This window comes from Mugil cephalus, chromosome 9 (genome assembly GCF_022458985.1).
Source record: "Mugil cephalus isolate CIBA_MC_2020 chromosome 9, CIBA_Mcephalus_1.1, whole genome shotgun sequence".
Taxonomy (NCBI): Eukaryota; Metazoa; Chordata; class Actinopteri; order Mugiliformes; family Mugilidae; genus Mugil; species Mugil cephalus.
The window spans coordinates 14,390,714-14,407,397 of NC_061778.1; the positions used below are offsets into that span (position 1 = coordinate 14,390,714).

Here is a 16,684-nt window from a genome sequence, read left to right on the forward strand (position 1 = left end):
TTGGACCATGCATGGTAACGTTTATTTCCTGACATGCAAAATGTACACCACAGAGATGAGAACCGGCACATACAGGAAACCGTAAAAGAAACACAGTGACGTACAGAAAGAAAAAGGAACATTTGAACTGTTTTACTGACAGAGCAGCGCTTAGGCTAAACCAGTGTGCTCCCGACCACCAGTCTGAGAGATGAGTCATGTGCATGTCACAGAATAAAGTTAGAGCAGTCGGCCTGCGCTGAGTAAACATGGGGAATCTTTGGATTTTGCTGCTTTCTGATGTTTGGATAAAGTGAGTTTTTTTATGTACAGCGATGGTTTGGAATGGAACTGATAAAAGCCCCTTTTTCACAATTATTTGTGCCATATAATACTTGGCAGGCTGCACTCACGCAGCTTTACATTGATGATGGTCAGTTTAGGTCTAGATGTAATCAATTTAGCTGCGTCTTCAAGCTGGTGTTTTTCTTTTTTTCTTTCTTTTTTTATTTTATTTTATTTTATTTTATTTTATTTTATTTTATTTTATTTTTTTTTTACGTCTGGTAGCCCTTAAACAACCACTGGAAGCCAACACACGTCATCCATAAATATAACCTGATTCAAAAAAACCTAAAAGCCCAAAAGAATCTCTTAAACTGAGCATTTGAACAATGATCATACTGTGATTTCATTTGTTTTTTTGTTTTGTTTTGTTTTTTGTCCTGTGCTTAGAACGTAAGCCTGTTATATGTCAATACCACAGTCCTGTGTATTTACAGTAGAACTTCATACAGTGCGGACTGAATACAGACAATTCGTCGTGCTTGGGTTTTCTTTAAATGCTATTTGTTGTTACCCAGTCGAAGTATAGACCTTCTCATTTACAAAAATAAAATAGGTGCGTGTGTGAGCCTGTTTGGCCTGTAGCATGCGTAGATATTGCATATATATTTAACCATATAAATACATTTCATACCAATACAAGGAGCAGAAAAACAATGTTCAGTGAAACGACAGCATTTAACAGTCAATGTATAACAATGTAAGAATGGTACAGGGAGTTTGGAAGGAGGGAATAAAACCGAGGGGCAGCAGTCACTGGGGGTTTGTGGTACATGGTAGGAGGATGTGAGGGGTAAGTTAAAGGTGGCGGAAAATCTGGCATGCCTTTCAGTCTCTGCAAGGCAAGGGATCTTTGAGACATGAGGTGGGTGAGGAGGTTGGATCACGGTCCTCATTCGCTCTACAGTGGCTTGACTCGCGTAACGTACATACATCACTCCTCCATGTGCAAACCTGGGCGTCTTAGTAAGATAAGAAATGAGTAATAACAGTCAAAATGAAGGCAGAGTTCCGGTTATCTACATTCGAGCATGCAGTTGGTCTCAGTCTTTTTTCTTTTTTTTCTTGAATAAATAAAAAAAAAAATAAAAATCGTGTTCCCTGCCCCCGTTCACAAACCCTTGAATTTCCACCGATAATCCGAGCGCTGTCAAATCAGCCGCTGCGACAGTCTTAGCAAACCCGGCACCACTTGGCATACAAACATTTTTATAAAATGTACATATACAAGGTCTATATTTCTATATTCATATATCCATATTTCAAATATATTTGTAGCTGAATATGCTTCGAATGCAAGAGGTTTCGGTAAGGAATACATGAGGATTATAATGCGGCCGCCCAAACCCAGAATCCGCTTCTCGCAGATGTAAAAAAAAAAAAAAAAAAGTCTTTCACTCACTGTCCTCACGCACAGATCGTCCTCTTCATTTTTTTTAAGAAGTCCATATTCCAAAAGGAAAGCTCGGGAGCTCCTTCTGGCCACACACAAATCTACATTTTCTTTTTCCTCTGTTTTAACCTGAACACTTTAAATCAGGATTTTTCTTCTTCTTTTTTTCATCAAGCAAATGTTACAGTATTCCTAATGCATGCTTCTCTGAATGATTTTTATTTGTTTACTTGCTTTCAAGACCATCTCTCATGAATTGTCTGTTTAATGTTTTGATTTTCTTTCTTTTCTTTGCACTCTGAAGGTGGTCATGATATAATTACAGTATGGCATTAAGTTATGAACCGTACTTCATTTCTTTTGGAATGGACTTTATTTTTTCCGCAGGTTGCGTCTGTTGTTTGGCTTTTATCGTCTCCTCGGGGTTCCTCCGTGTCATTTGGTGGTTACTGCAAAAACAAAAACACAAAGAAGGAGAGAGGAGAGGTGTCAGAGTTTCACCGTCAAATTCATTAGTGCTGCAGGTGTAGCTTAAGCGGCTTGAGCCTCAGTTGCTTTGCTTTCCGTGCAGTTCGCTCACTATAGTTGCTGCCACAAACATAAACACAGCTTGGAAATGTGCTGAGTTTGGACACGTCTCGTGCTCGTGTGCGAGGGTCATATATCACCCCCGTAATCGTAATGTAGTAGGTGTTCTCTGGCGTTGAAGCCCCGCGTGTGTGCCTCTAAGTGGGCTCGAGCACACACGCCGTACATCACTGTGAGTAATATCTCTTTTAATATTCATAAGCTGAAACGAAAAACAGGACCTCATTAAGCCCAGTGGACTGTAACGTCATTGAGCGTGGCATCAATGCGTCGTTGTAGAAAATTAGCTGCACTTCCGTACCGTGGACTGAGACGTAGACTACGATGATGACGACACCCAGTATGATGGAGACGATGCTGAGCAGACGAGCCAGCCGCCCGAGCCTCCTGGCCCCGTCCATATCCCCCGCCTGGAGGCTGTTTCTAGACTGGACACACACAAAAAACAAAAACAACACATACATTGATTAAGAAATAGAGCAGAGCTTATTGATTTAAAAGTATTACACAGATTCCCTAATATTCCTAATCTAGGTGATGCTGTTATTAATATTCCTGAATATTTGTTATGAAAAGCATAAAATTGCACAGTCGATACCACAGTAAATGTTACCACGCCTCAGTGCCGACACATTCCCCTCGCTGCCTCCTCTTCGAGCTTGTAGGCAACTGTGACATTCACATTTCTCACATCCAGAGTGACTTTCAAATCCTCAAGTGTGCGGTTTATCAGTGCAAAGCAACGTGTGACTAAGAAATTCTTTATGTTTCCCCAACAGACAGAGAAAATGTGAGGAGGGAACTGGTGGCGAATGCCTTGGGTAGGGTAATTGTTACTGTGGCAGCTAAGATGACCCAGTCAGTGGATTAAATAACAGCAGACTAACTGGATATTGCCATATTGCACCGAAAAATTGCTTTTCGCCGCTCAGCCACCAGCTATTACTAAGGGGTTGCCTCTTCACTGTCTCAGTTCGGCAGCTTTGGATGGAAAGGCGGCTAATTTAAATTTACTTAATATTCCTCCCATATACGCTACCGGTCAAGACGCAACCCCCCATTCAATTCAATGAGAAAGTGCGTATATATCATTGGATTTCCTTTAGGTACATCAGATCCAGAATAAAGAGCAGTGGCAGTGGACTTGATAGCATGCAATAAGTTCAAATATTTACAATTCAACTGGGTTCCTCTCCATGTGAAGCATGGCCAGTGTATTTAGATGACCCACTGCATCATCTGCAGGTATGTCTGGACTGTTAGCCCCAGTGATGAGGAAAAAAAAAAAGGTTACGTGTTTGTTCAAGTCCAACCAGAACCAGAAGTAGTTTGAAGAGAGAAACCGTCTTTATGAGTCTATGAGAAATATCAGAGTGATTAGCTGCCGTACTGAAATCGTCTCTAAGGGGAGGGCCGCGATTTTCAGAGGCAGCCTCTGACAGCTAGCCAAACACTGTGGCTGACTATGTTACGGTAGAAAGAAAAACACCTTTTGTTTCTTCCTTTGGCGAGGCGTCGCCCCAACGGAGCACTCTCCCATGAAGGAGGTGCTCACAAAGGACAATCTGAGCTTTGGTCCGGACATAAAACGAACACTGCAAAAACAAAAGTCACGCACAGTGCAGGGATATAAAACCAGCAGCTCTCTGAGAGTTATCCTTTAAAATATTTATCAGGTGGATTTCCATTCATCAATATCAAAGTTATTTTAAAGAGAGAATGACAGGCGCACAATACAGTCATGTTGAACTGTCTATTCCTTGAGACGCTCGAGGTGAAATGTCAACAATAATTTATATTGAGCTGTCGTTGGTGAAATTGTCCATTTCAGTCTGGCAGATTGGGAGTGATGGGAGGATGCGACTGCAGAGCCAATTGGATGGAGCAGGTGATCGCTGCAGCGCAAAGGAGTGGTAGTCTATATCATTTTAATGCCGTATATACTGCATATTGGTTTACGTTTGCTGCAGATATGGATACAGGCTGGTTTATGAGTAGACGTGTGAGGCATGATGGATGTGAATCCTCAATCCTCGTGCCCCACAAATCGCACATGACTGATGTCTCTGTCTCTCCATCCTATTTGTTTTGCCTTCGAAGTGGTGCTCAGTTTTATACGCTTTAATATGTTCTGTATGTCCCGTATGTGCCACAGACAGCAACACTGCACACATATACTATAATCTTTGTCCTTATTCTGTCATATAACATTAGTAAGTAGTAACATTTCCTTTGATTTCCTTAAAGCATTTATTTACCTGAACTAGTTATCCTTTATTCAAAACAAAGAAAGAGTGTGCTGTTCAAAAGATGATATTGATATTAGGGATACCAGGTCTTTCCTGCATAAACTGGGATGAAAGATTCAATCAAGGGTCGAATTGAGCTTGAAGCTACTTATACAGAAATACACTAATAATACAGCACTGTTACATTTACAATTCATAGATCAATCAGGTGTTTTAAATATATTCTCAAGTGTATAATAGGTTTGTCCCTGCATAACTTATAAGCCCAAAGACAGGCCCCGATCAGCCACAACATTAAAACCACTGATAGGAGAAGTAAATAACATGGACCATCTTGTGACAATTCAATCTTCTATCAGGCAACTTTTGGACCTGGCATTGGATGTTATTTAGACATGTACCACCCACCTAGACCAGACCAGGCACCCCCACCCCATAGCAATGACACTCCCAGCAGCCTGACACAGGTATACGCACAAAAACGGTTTAGGAAAAACTCAAAAAACAGCATGATAAGGTGTTGACCTGGCCTCCAAATTCACTAGATCCCAAAACGATCAAGTAGCCTGATCCACAGAGGCCCCTCCCCTCAACCCATAGGACCCAAAGGTCCCCACTAACAACATCCTGTTGCCAGACATTACAGGACACCCTCAGAAGGCCCATGTCCATTATCTGATGAGTCACGAGTGTTTTGGAGGCACAAGGGAGCACGATATTAGGAATGTGGTTAAAATGTTATGCCTTATGTGTGTATAATACAGTAAAAGGTAAAGGAGTGAATACTTACATTTGAGAAGTCAGAACTATACATTGACATTTTTGATAAATCATTATGATAATAATTTTATTCAAATAGTTTCAAATTATTTAACCATTTACTATTTGCTTGTCCATTTAACCAGTCGTGTCAACTGAACACAGACTAGCTCAAGGCAGGTGAACAGGCCTTTCCATAGTTAGTCAGCTAAAGAAAACACAACCTGGCCAGTCTTAAAATAAAACCGAGCAGGTCTGCTCGGAAATGCACAGCAACGCCGGTCACTGGTGAATTGGAACAACATGGCTCGGTCTGACTTTAGGGCGAAAGCAGAATTATAAAAGTGTCACTCAAACTCCGTGTTAAACCAAGTGCTACTGCAAAGAGCAAAGGGAGGAGGTTGAAGGGATCACATTTTATTTTTGAAGCCTGAGGTGGAACTGAAGGAGCTGTCCGTGGTGCTGAACATGTCTTTTAAAACCACAGGCAGTGCAGCTAGAAATGGACCGCCCCCGGCCTCCATCTGTATTAAATCACACAGCTATATGTTTGTAAGTCACCTTCTCCTATAAAAATATTGTGCAATTAATGGGAATAATTGCCAACCTTAAAATTAAACACGTAGTATTTCAAGGATGATGAAAGCCCCCCAAATTACCCTCAAATTAACGTGCATTTAGTTTAGTTATTATGATGCAAATCATACTGATGATGAAACAGAGGAAGAGATGCTGATACTGATTAATTCTAGACATGCAATGCTTCTACTTTCCTTGCTACTTCCATGTATCTTGAATCACTGTGGTGTGTCTGCTTCCGTGCTTTATTCACTCTTTCATTTACTCAGTAGTGAGGGTATGGAGTTGGGGGTTGCCTCAGTGTCAGATACGATTACACTGCAGTGAGAGAACGAGAGAGCCCTCCCTCAGTCCTCCCTGATTGCCTTGTAGTTACTTCATCTTCTCGCTCCCATGAGCCTCTCTGTCTCCAGGCAGTCTCTGGTAGCCTGATCCCATTTGGTGCAGGTGGGTGGGAACTGTGCAACCCTGGGGTGTTCCACTGACCACAGTGCAGCAGCCTGGGGAATTAGCTAACTTCACTGATAATGAAGTCTTGTTTTTAGTAAAAGAAAGTTCATGCATGTGATTTACAAATGCAAACAGTTACGTTTTCCACAATAACAGCACGGCACACAAACAAAAGGACCTCATACCCACCGTTACCGTCATATTTTGGGGCTAGTTTTAATTCAGGTTTGATTTTTTTTTTTTTTTTTACTGAAAAGTAAACGTTTCATCGTGTTTCAGTGTCACTATCAGGTTCTGATATAATTTATCTTAGTTTGACAAGGAGCTTTGTCAAGTGTTAAATGGATGGTGACATAAAATGTGTTAAATTCATTAATACCTGCATTTGTTTTTAATATTATTTTGGTCCATTCAATATCTCATTCAAGCTCATGTTATATAATTGATTGACTTATTTATTTATTTACTTTTTATTTTGCTCGTTCTGGTCACCCTATATATATAAAAGCTAAATGATGCCATCCACTGACCCTGACAGTAGAAATAAAACAGGATTTCTGCTTCTCACTTCCAGGACGGCAATGTGAAGCTATGGTACGAAAGCCCACCGGAGCCTGTATTGATCCGGACTCACATCACAGAGAAATGCCACATCAGCAGCTTAAATCAATGGAGGTCTCTTTGAGAAAACACTGCCTATTTTAAACGGCAGAGAGAGAGAAGAAAAATAACATCAATAGAAAAAGGAAGATAAAAAAAAAAGATTTTTCATCCATCATGAAAAGAAGAAATGAATAATAGAAATCGTGTCCTGTACATAGGCATTATTCTTTAATACACTCAGTCTTTTTTGATGTTAGCTCCAAGGTCTGTAAGAGATCATTGTGTGTGGATGTGTGTGGTTAGTGGGAGGCGCCATTTCCGTGACTGATGAGCATCTGTATCGATTCGCAGTAAGAGTACGCCTGGTCATATTAGTTTTCTGAATGAGAAATTCTACCCTCACAGTGCCTTGACCAGTGTCCACTGCGCTACCGCTGTACACAGCACCCACCCCCACACACATGCTCTATCTCATGTCTTCGTGTGTTCAACAGAGGAAGGTGGAGGCAAGTGGAGTAAGTCAGTAAGTGCTTGTTCTCTCTCTCTTACCATGAATAATGGAGAACTGGCAGCACCCTGGTGGAGAGGGGCAGAGACCAACCAGGAGCCGTTTTGAAACATTGTGGTCAAATTAAAATTGTCCATTTACATGTTTTATTTCCATTAAATATGCTCATTTATCTTCCCTAAGTTTCACGTTAATCAAATTGTAGTGACTGTCTTTTTTTTTAATCACTAAAAAGAGAACACGGGGTTCGAGGTGGTTCCTCCCGCTTTGACCCAGTTGGGTGCGGGGAGCAGTCGAGGCCTCCGGAGGCCACTAGCGGGGCTTTTAGACTCTTTTAGTCTTTTTACACTGGAACCTCCCATTAAAATTTCAAACCACTCAAAGCGGTCAGATGATCAGATCTGTCAGAAGCACGACGGCGCGGCCGCATTTCTTGGAGCTATAAAATGCATCCTATCTGCCACTGTAGCTCATGAATTTTAATTTCATTTATACCTTAGCTTGTGACCTGAAAACACAATTTCAGATATCAGATTCAACGCATCAAAAATAAAATTGTTTTCTTTCTTCACAGTCAAATAGGCTTATTTAGATGCTGGCTGTTCTGTTCACAGTGAGGCAAACACATCTGTAAGTAAGTGGGTATCATTTTGGAAAAGGAAAGAGAAATTAACATACAGTAGAGGTTTTGCCTAGGTTTACAATATTTAAATCTTGTGTGGCAGCAGAAATACATTTATTGTTGTTATTTTAACAATTGTAAATCTGAGTGATTCCCTGTTGCCTACAGCCATCCTAGTGACCCTGTTGAAGTGCACAACATGTTATATGATCCGTGTGCAGTTTTTTCCTGATTAGCAAATACAAACCTCATTGTTCTTGCAGGTATTTTGTCAGAAAGAGACATTTTTGTGCGCGTGTTCACATTTTTATGTTTAGAAATTTAGCAAGTATGCTAATAAATGGGAAAACGTGGCGATAAATAAATATTTTGTGACGGTTCGAAGGGTTCTGACTTGAGAAGCTTCTAGTAGCGTCATCCACAAAGCCTCTACTGTAAACATTTAGTGGCACCCCTCCCCCACGACCTCTGAAGCTGGTAGTTACTCTAACACCACTTGTATTCGCAGCGCGCATTCTGTTCTACATTGCAGAATAACAGCATCGTCATGTGCACTCGGTGAAAACAATGAATAAATCTGGTTTCTATTAAAAAATATTAGCAGATACAGGTTTTTTTCCTCCCCGTCGGCCCCTTAGCTCCAATACAAAGCGCTCTCCCCCGATGTCTGCAGTATTTGACTACTAATAAGGAGTCATTTGCCTACGCACACACATCTGCGCACACGTACGCCGACATCCCTCCAGTGCAGCATTGCGAGTCCATATTTTACAGGCAAATCTGCAGAGCGTGCAGTAATGCCCCTGCAGTTTGGGCATTCCCATTACTGAAATAGGCTAGTCTGGGCTGTAAAAACCTATTACCCCAACCTCTCCAATCCCCATAATTGACTGCGCGTCTTCTGTGTTTGCCAGCCGCAAGCCTTCCTCACCAGAGATTCCGGCTTTTAGTTGGTCGTGCTGCAGAGAGTGGTGGTGGAAGATGATGAGTGTAACTTTCTCCAGTTGTTAACAACGTGCCGGCTACCAGTAACAGAATGCTGTCTCTTTTGCAAGGTTAAGTGAGGCCTCAACAGATGTTTAAATGAGTAAAACCTAAAGACTATGTTTACATTTTTTGTCTGCTGCGTCACCGACCTCATGAAATGTGATTCGTGCTCTGTGGGTCTAAATTTTTCGAGACAAACTCAAAGATTTCCTTTTAAGTCATAGGTTAAATCTTAGGTTTAAGTCAGAAATATAATAATTTAGTTTATATTTTTTCATTGAGTGGCAACCATTGTGGGGGGAAAAAACGCTGTATCAAGTTACTGCTAATGTCGTCCCCACAAACAGAGGCACGACTGCCAACTGAGAGCAGCCAGTGGATTGAGAGATTGCCGCTAATGCAAACCCAACATTTCCGGCCGCTGCAGCGTCACATTAAAAGCGTTTAAATGGAGAAACTCGAATGTCAGTGAGCTGAGCACTTAACCACCGCCATCCATCAAAACTGCGTCTCCAAAACAAGACAGCTGTGTTTTGTTTTGCTGAATTTCGTGACACGTTACAGCGAATGGCACAAGAAAGGGCAGCTACAGTGAGCTGTTAGATGAAGAGCTACACACCTCCAACTGCTCAATGAGGGAACCGACTTCATTCACTGTGCCCTGGTTTTAGCACGCTCTCGTCATACGCAGCTTAAATCTGATAGCAGCTCACAGAAGGATGGAGGAAGACAATTACTGTCTCATTTCATTCTTAAAATGTCAATAGTTTCATGGCGCCCCCCTGAATTTTATCACCTGTGGTGTAAAAGCACCACAGGTGCTGTTAATGGGACTAACTGCATGTGTCACTACATCAAGCAGGACTGAAATGTTCAAGATTGGCCATAAATAAGACAGTATAGTAAATGTCTGTCTGCAGTAAGGCATGGAGAACTTGTCATGTCATGTTTAAAGCTGTGTGAATGTTTTCTTAGAAGTTGTTATAGTGAACATAGTAATGCTCTATTGACTAGTCACACGTCCAGCAGACAGAAATAACTAATCCCTGGTGAATTAAAGTCCAATATTCACCCACTAGTTTGATCAGTTTTGGTTTTTATCAACTCCTCTGGTGAATATTTAGATCTGCTGCGACTACGTTCTCTACGTCTTCACCCACTGCTCTACAAAGCTTTTACATTTATCTATTAGAACTTCTTCACTAGTGAAAGTATATATGGAAGAATCAACTGGACTAAAATGCTCCTGAAACTTGAGGATAATTTTATTTTATTTTTTTTTTAATTTTTTTTTATTATACCTATATGTACACACTGTACTAGCCTAGCGTAACAGGACTCAATTTGTGTTTGGAAACACGCTGCTCGGATTTCATTATAGGGCATGTTTCAGCTGATACAGAGAAAAACCAAACTCCTTGGCAGGAAACTGGACATCCTTGCCAGTGGGGTCCAATCTGGCCCGCTAGATGAATTTGCAAAGTGCAAAAGTTTCACAGAAGATATTAACGGCAAATTTTCAATAAAATTGTCAGTGATTCCTAATTTGTCCACTAGGGGTAGATGTACCATACATTTGTAAGTGTTATTTGTAAACATTTTCATAATGTACTTGTTCTTATTTGCACTAAACCAAAGGGAAATATCTAGAGTTGACGTTATTTAGATTATTATGTCACTGGCTTAAGTGGCTCCTGAACTAAAATGATTTTGACACCCGTGCTGCAAACTATTCAACATATGACTGCCTTTACTCCTCTGTTCATTAATGTATGAAGCCTAAATGATTACCCTGGCACACCTTAGCCAGAGCATAATCAATTCTCAATATGTTCTCAATGGAGCTCCAGACAAATTTTCTGCCATAAAATATTTGTCATTGTGGGATTTAGTCTTCCAGACTAATGCTACACACTAGTCAATCAATCTTAGGTTTGAAGCAAGTTTAAATTTTAACTCATTAGTAATTCATTAAAATGTCAGTGTTAAATGTTACTTTACGGTACATGAATGTGAAACCTTGTGTCAACTGCAGCCTGAATCTAGGTCACAGTTACACCTGGAGATGTTTCTCCTTTTATTACGCTTTCTTCCTTATTATTTGTGTTTCTTGCCTGGGCAGTTTCCTCTGACCTCCCCTCATTAATCTCGTTTTAACATAGTTCTTTCTCTATGCAGCTTTCCATACGTATCAAGTTCACACAGGCGACGGGAATGTTAGCACTTAGCGGGGATATTGCCCTCTAGAGCTACATCATGTGATATCACCACCATTACTTTTGATTCATTTGTTCACAGCGGCTGTTGTGAGCCTCGGTTTTCCTGTTCCGCCTCGGCTGCACTTATCCCGTGGTATCTGATTCAGTTCCTTTTCTAATCAAGTGATAGGAACTACTTTATGGCCATTTTCCGTCTCTCTCACACCCATCTGCCCTTGTAGCGAATGATGTTTTGATCTTCTTCGTGAGGCCCGTATCCCCTTTCCTTGCCCCCAGGAAGACAGAGAGGATGTTGAGCGCTGCCACAGAGCTGTCTAACCGCTGCAATCTGCCCTCTGCAGAGAAACTAAATTGACTTCTCTCGCCTTCTATCGAGTTAGTGGGCAGCTCCAGTTTCTCCCTCCTTCACTTTTCTTTCTTCTGCCCTCTGTCAACCCCTCCTTTTCTCTCTCTTTCCTCCCGCTCTCTCTCTCTCTCTCAATACCATTAGCGGGCAGCTGACTTGTGAATGTCAGTGGCTTCGTGACGATGGCTCTGGGAAGTCCAGGCGGCGGGTACCGCCTGATATTCCCTCTGGTGTTTAGCACCCGCAGGAGTGATATTACAGGACTAATGGTTTCACTGTATTGTCTCTGTCTCGTTTCTCTGTAGATTTGAGACTTGGCTACTCCACGGTGTCAGACTTAAATTGCAACGATAAACGAAAATGGCCGTGCCAACGGAACCTAAGCAGACACGAGCCAAGAGCTGTTAAAACCTTGACACAACAGAGTTACGGTGCCGGAGGGCTCCTGCTCGAATCTGTCCAGGTATTTGCCGCAAAGGTCTGTCATAAGCCGTATACATCTGCGTTGCTCATTGGCAGCAGATCGTCTTTTCTCTTCCCCGGCTCTCTCTCACACACACACACACACACAAATGGAGAGGGGTGCGCACATTGCAGACTGTGGCAGAGACGGACGTCGCACTAACAAGACTCTTTGCTCAGGTCCATTTTGGTTGTTGCAAATCTTTTTGAGTATTGTCAGACGCATGACTTCTGCACTTAACAATTCCTTAAACAGTTCTAGCCTGTGTCAGTATTCTCATTTCATACTTTAGATGTTCTGATTGCAAGTGAGAAGACAATTAAAGAGTAAGTGAACTGAATTGTCTATATATTTTGATGAGTGATTTAATACTTTCTTTGTGGAATTTACAATAAAACTAACTCAGGGGAAGCCTTTGTGGATATTCTGTGGGGTTAGGGTAACAATAATCCTAACCCTGGGAGTGTACGTGCTGGCTGTTCGTAGCTGCCCATAGGGGATTTGAGACTGATATGCTTTTATCAGCCCCTTGGTGGAAGGCAGATACTTGATGTTTTTCACTAGTGGTGTCAGTCAACCGAAAACCCTTTTACTGACCTGTGAAGAAAGTATGAATTAAAACATATCTGTGTGAAACATCCATGGTTTCGTTCACCAATTTAACACACGTGAGCAATGTTACACAACAACAAATGACATATTGATCGCCAGGTGTAAGGTTACTCCTGTGATTACCTAACTGAACTCCGTATCGAGCCATTTGCTTTTTTCAGTTACTGCCTCGTCAAACCTCTTTTCACATGCAGAAAGCGATGAGCTTCACATTATATTAGGGTCCCACCGACACCGACACCGACACCGACCAGCCACAATGCTATGACCACTCGTGACAATCCAGTGTTCTGCTGGGAAACTTTCTGGGCTGGCGTTCGTTCGTGTGGATGTTACTTAGACATGTAGCACCCACCCACACCAGAGCAGACACCCCATAGCAATGACACACAAACAACTCAAAGAACACGAAAAACTGCAGAAGGTGTTGATCTGACCTCCAAATTCACTAGATCCCAAACTGATCAACCCATAGACTGATTACATTTTGTTGGCAGACACTGCAGGACACCCTCAGTAGGCCCATGTCCATTCTCTGGTCAGTGTTTTGGAACAGTTTTGGAGGCACAAGAGAAACCTACACAATATCAGGAAGGTGGTCATTATGCCTGACATGTCTACAGTATGTCAGCATCGAGCAATCGCCCAACACTTTCTCACTTATCCACGTTTTTCACAGCCTGACTGAAATACTGTAAACCCTTGCAGCCTTCAATAACAAGTCCTCCATCTTTGCTCCACACCTCCTACCACTGCAGAGGGTGACAACAGGGAAAGTGCAGCCTCAGCATCGTAGAGTGATGTGCTGAAATCTGAACGTGGCCCCTTGCAAGTATTACACATCTCACTGAACGTCCCAAACAGCGTATCAAGTGCCCGTCGCCTCTTTTGCGTTGCTCAAGTGCCTCTGCTGCGTCTTGTATCAGCATTTCCAGTGTCCTGAAACTTTCGGCGAGAGGATTATTCAGGTGTCAGCGCCTCTAAGGCAGAACAACCGGCGGCTGAGTGGCAGCGGCCGAGCGGAAATCGTTTAAGTTCTCAGCAGTGTGAAAGCTGAGGAGTGTATGTGTGTGTGTGTCTGAGCCTCTCAGATGTACAGATCCGCTGCATCTTTACACTTTAAATCAAACACCCTTGAGTTGAGTTGAACAGATTTTTTAAAACTAAAGTACACTGATATATTTCTTGACATACTGATATTTATCTGCCCTGGGTGAGAGTTTTCCTCTCAAGCAGTTTGAAGACCCATCCTGCCACGGATATTGCTCTTCTGTCTGTTTAAATATTGCTCTCACACCCTCCAGATATGATTCAATATGAAGTGGCATCCTCCTTCCTAATGTTTACTTTAGATCTTTAAATGCAACAGTCAGATCTTGGCAACTATGAAACTGACAAATATGATTTTGAACACCGTTTATCAAGTCTCACTTCATTTTAGTTTAATTCTTATTTTGATTTCCTCGTCAACTTGAACTACAGACGGGGAAGACTCTATTACCGAGATCAGCATGTGTGGTATTTTAATTCATTGACTGATTCATTGCTGCTGGTAGTTTGGTGCACCGGCAATAAAGTCTCTGGCTACTCACCATGATGGAGTAAACCAGTGCGACGATGCTGATGGGCCAAACGGGACAGAAGCAGGAGACGATGACCAGGATGAGGTAATCCTTGGGCTTCGGGGTCTCCTGGACGCCAGCGTTCCCGGTGGAGGAGCGGCTCAGGCTGGCCTTGGACGGGGAGAGGGGGGCGGCGGCGGCCAGCTGCCCCACGGAGCCCGATCTCGTGGCGACGCTGTGGCCGTTCAGGTCCGGGTCCAGGCCCTTGTCGCCGCCCACGTTGACCGTGAACGAGGTGGACATTTTCATCCCATTGCCTCCGGGCTCCGTGGTCACCGCCAGCAGTTTCTCCGTCTCATGGAAGTCCGCAGGCGGTGCGCCTCCTCCGACCTCGCCGGGGGTGGACTTCAGGAAGTCGGTGTCCATGTTCATGTCCATGTTCAACTTTCAGTTATGTCAAACAATCTCACACAATAAATGTTTAATAACGGATTCAAAACTGACCACAAGGTAGGGGACACCTAGATTCCATAATACACCTGAAGTTGGATCAACTTTGACTGACTCACTCAGATTATCAGATTATTTGAGTTTTTTATTATTATTATTATTATTTTTTTAAGGCGAATAAACCATTTAAAGGAAACCGAAAAAATCAGGTAAAATCTCTTGCTGCAGATATCATTATCTCTCTCACAGATCACTTCCCTTGTCTTTCATTCACATCAGCCGCTTGAGTCATTTCCAAATTGGATTGTAAAAAACAACCTCCCCAGGTCCCTGTTACATCCAGATCAGTGAGAGGAGCTCCTGTCTCCCGTCTTCATGCAGTCCCACCACTTTCCCTTAAGTCTGTGTGTTCACTGAAAAGTAGCTTAAATAATTCTTATTCCTTTTCTTCAAAAGAAGGGAGGATGGAGGTGAAGCGTCTCAATGAAATCGGCGTCCAAACGAATCACTTTCTCTTGCTCTCCCCATCCGTCTCCTCACCGCAGAGCCACTGTGACTGTACTCAACTTGGGACCACTGTCAAAGTACCACATTTAAACAGATGACTTCCGGTGACGAAACACAAAATAAAATCTCTCTCTCTCTCTCTTTTTTTTTTTTTTGCATTTAAGTGCCGTACATTCCAGTCATTCAGATAATTTATACGGAAGTTAAATGCATTTATTTTTATTAGTGACAGGGAATTTCATACCCAAAACTTAATAATCATAAATAACCGCAATATCTCGGAAAAAATGTTGGATTCATTATCTTTTATATTGCGGGTCTTCATTTTGGTAAATATCTATTTTAAATGTTTTCCAAACTAGGTTGACTGATAATTAGACACAAAAAATCTTCTCTCTTTTTTAACGAAAGTCACTGAACCAACATACTACATTTAAATAAAACATGCAAATTTGAAATGATAAGTTTAACAATGAAACAACCAGTAATTGAAATTATAATCCTCCATTTAGTTCGTCTTTTTTTTCTTAAGTGGGTTTTTATTTGAAACTCAGAAAGTCAACGCTTCCGGTATGAAATTGTCTTCCTCTTTCTAACTTGTGGCATCTTTTGTTGGAGCAGATCGAAGCAGGGCTGTCGAACCCCTCCTCCTCCTACTCCCTCTCCCCCTCCTCCTCCCTTTCTCCTCCTCTTCCCAACATCAGCACCGGTGGTTTATGGAGGAAAGCCAGCGGCGGTCTGTGCTGCTATGCAGAATTTACTGTGGTCCGTGCTTGGACAAAGCTTCGTATGACACAGTCCCACATCACAAATCAACTATTTCTGGACCACATTTCTAAACAGCACTGGGGGGAATTCAGGTGTGTATATTTAATAAAATAGTTGATGTGAAAAAGGAATTTCTAATAAGATAAACGCCATCTCCTGGTCTCTAATGAGTTTTTTTCTTTTAAAAAAAAAAAACAAAAAACAAAAAAAAAACACTGCTTTAATCTTTTTGTTTACTCGCCTTACCCAAGGAAATAAACTCTGCACCACACATCATAAGTGTGGTTGTAATGGGCTGGGTAGCTTGAGTGTTTAAGTCCTCTGTGTTGTTTCTTTCTTTGATCTGCTCATATCGATTTCCCTCATCATTAGATGGTGCATTAGCGCCAGCCCTTATTTCCCAGGGTGGCTGGACCACTCCGCTGTGACCTGGGCTTAGCGGTGATGGTGTGGGTGGGAGGGTGCAGTCACTTGCACATAGGGATGAATGGGGATTTCCCTGAATGAAACTGAGCTCTCAGTGTGATGTCATGGTATTGATTGATATATATATATATATATAAATATTTTACCTCTTGCGTAAATGTAAGTGATGTGAAACTTGCTTCTCGTGTGCATCTGCGCAAATGTAGAAAGGAAAGAAGGCAAAGAGACAAGCAGGAGGTTGTCAGTTTTACAGCTCCTAGTCTCCTGAT

The 16,684-nt window shown here is 42.0% G+C and overlaps 1 protein-coding gene across 1 annotated transcript; it reads right to left on the bottom strand.

Moving 5' to 3' along the window:
* On the bottom strand, positions 1-15,299 carry trarg1a (trafficking regulator of GLUT4 (SLC2A4) 1a). The gene is made up of 3 exons (XM_047593999.1): positions 14,295-15,299; positions 2,607-2,733; positions 1-2,166 (listed from the first exon to the last, which is right to left on the bottom strand). The coding sequence occupies exons 1-3, from the start codon at positions 14,700-14,702 to the stop codon at positions 2,153-2,155; spliced, it is 549 nt and encodes a 182-aa protein (XP_047449955.1). The 5' UTR covers positions 14,703-15,299; the 3' UTR covers positions 1-2,152.
* Between the last annotated feature and the right edge of the window lie 1,385 nt (positions 15,300-16,684).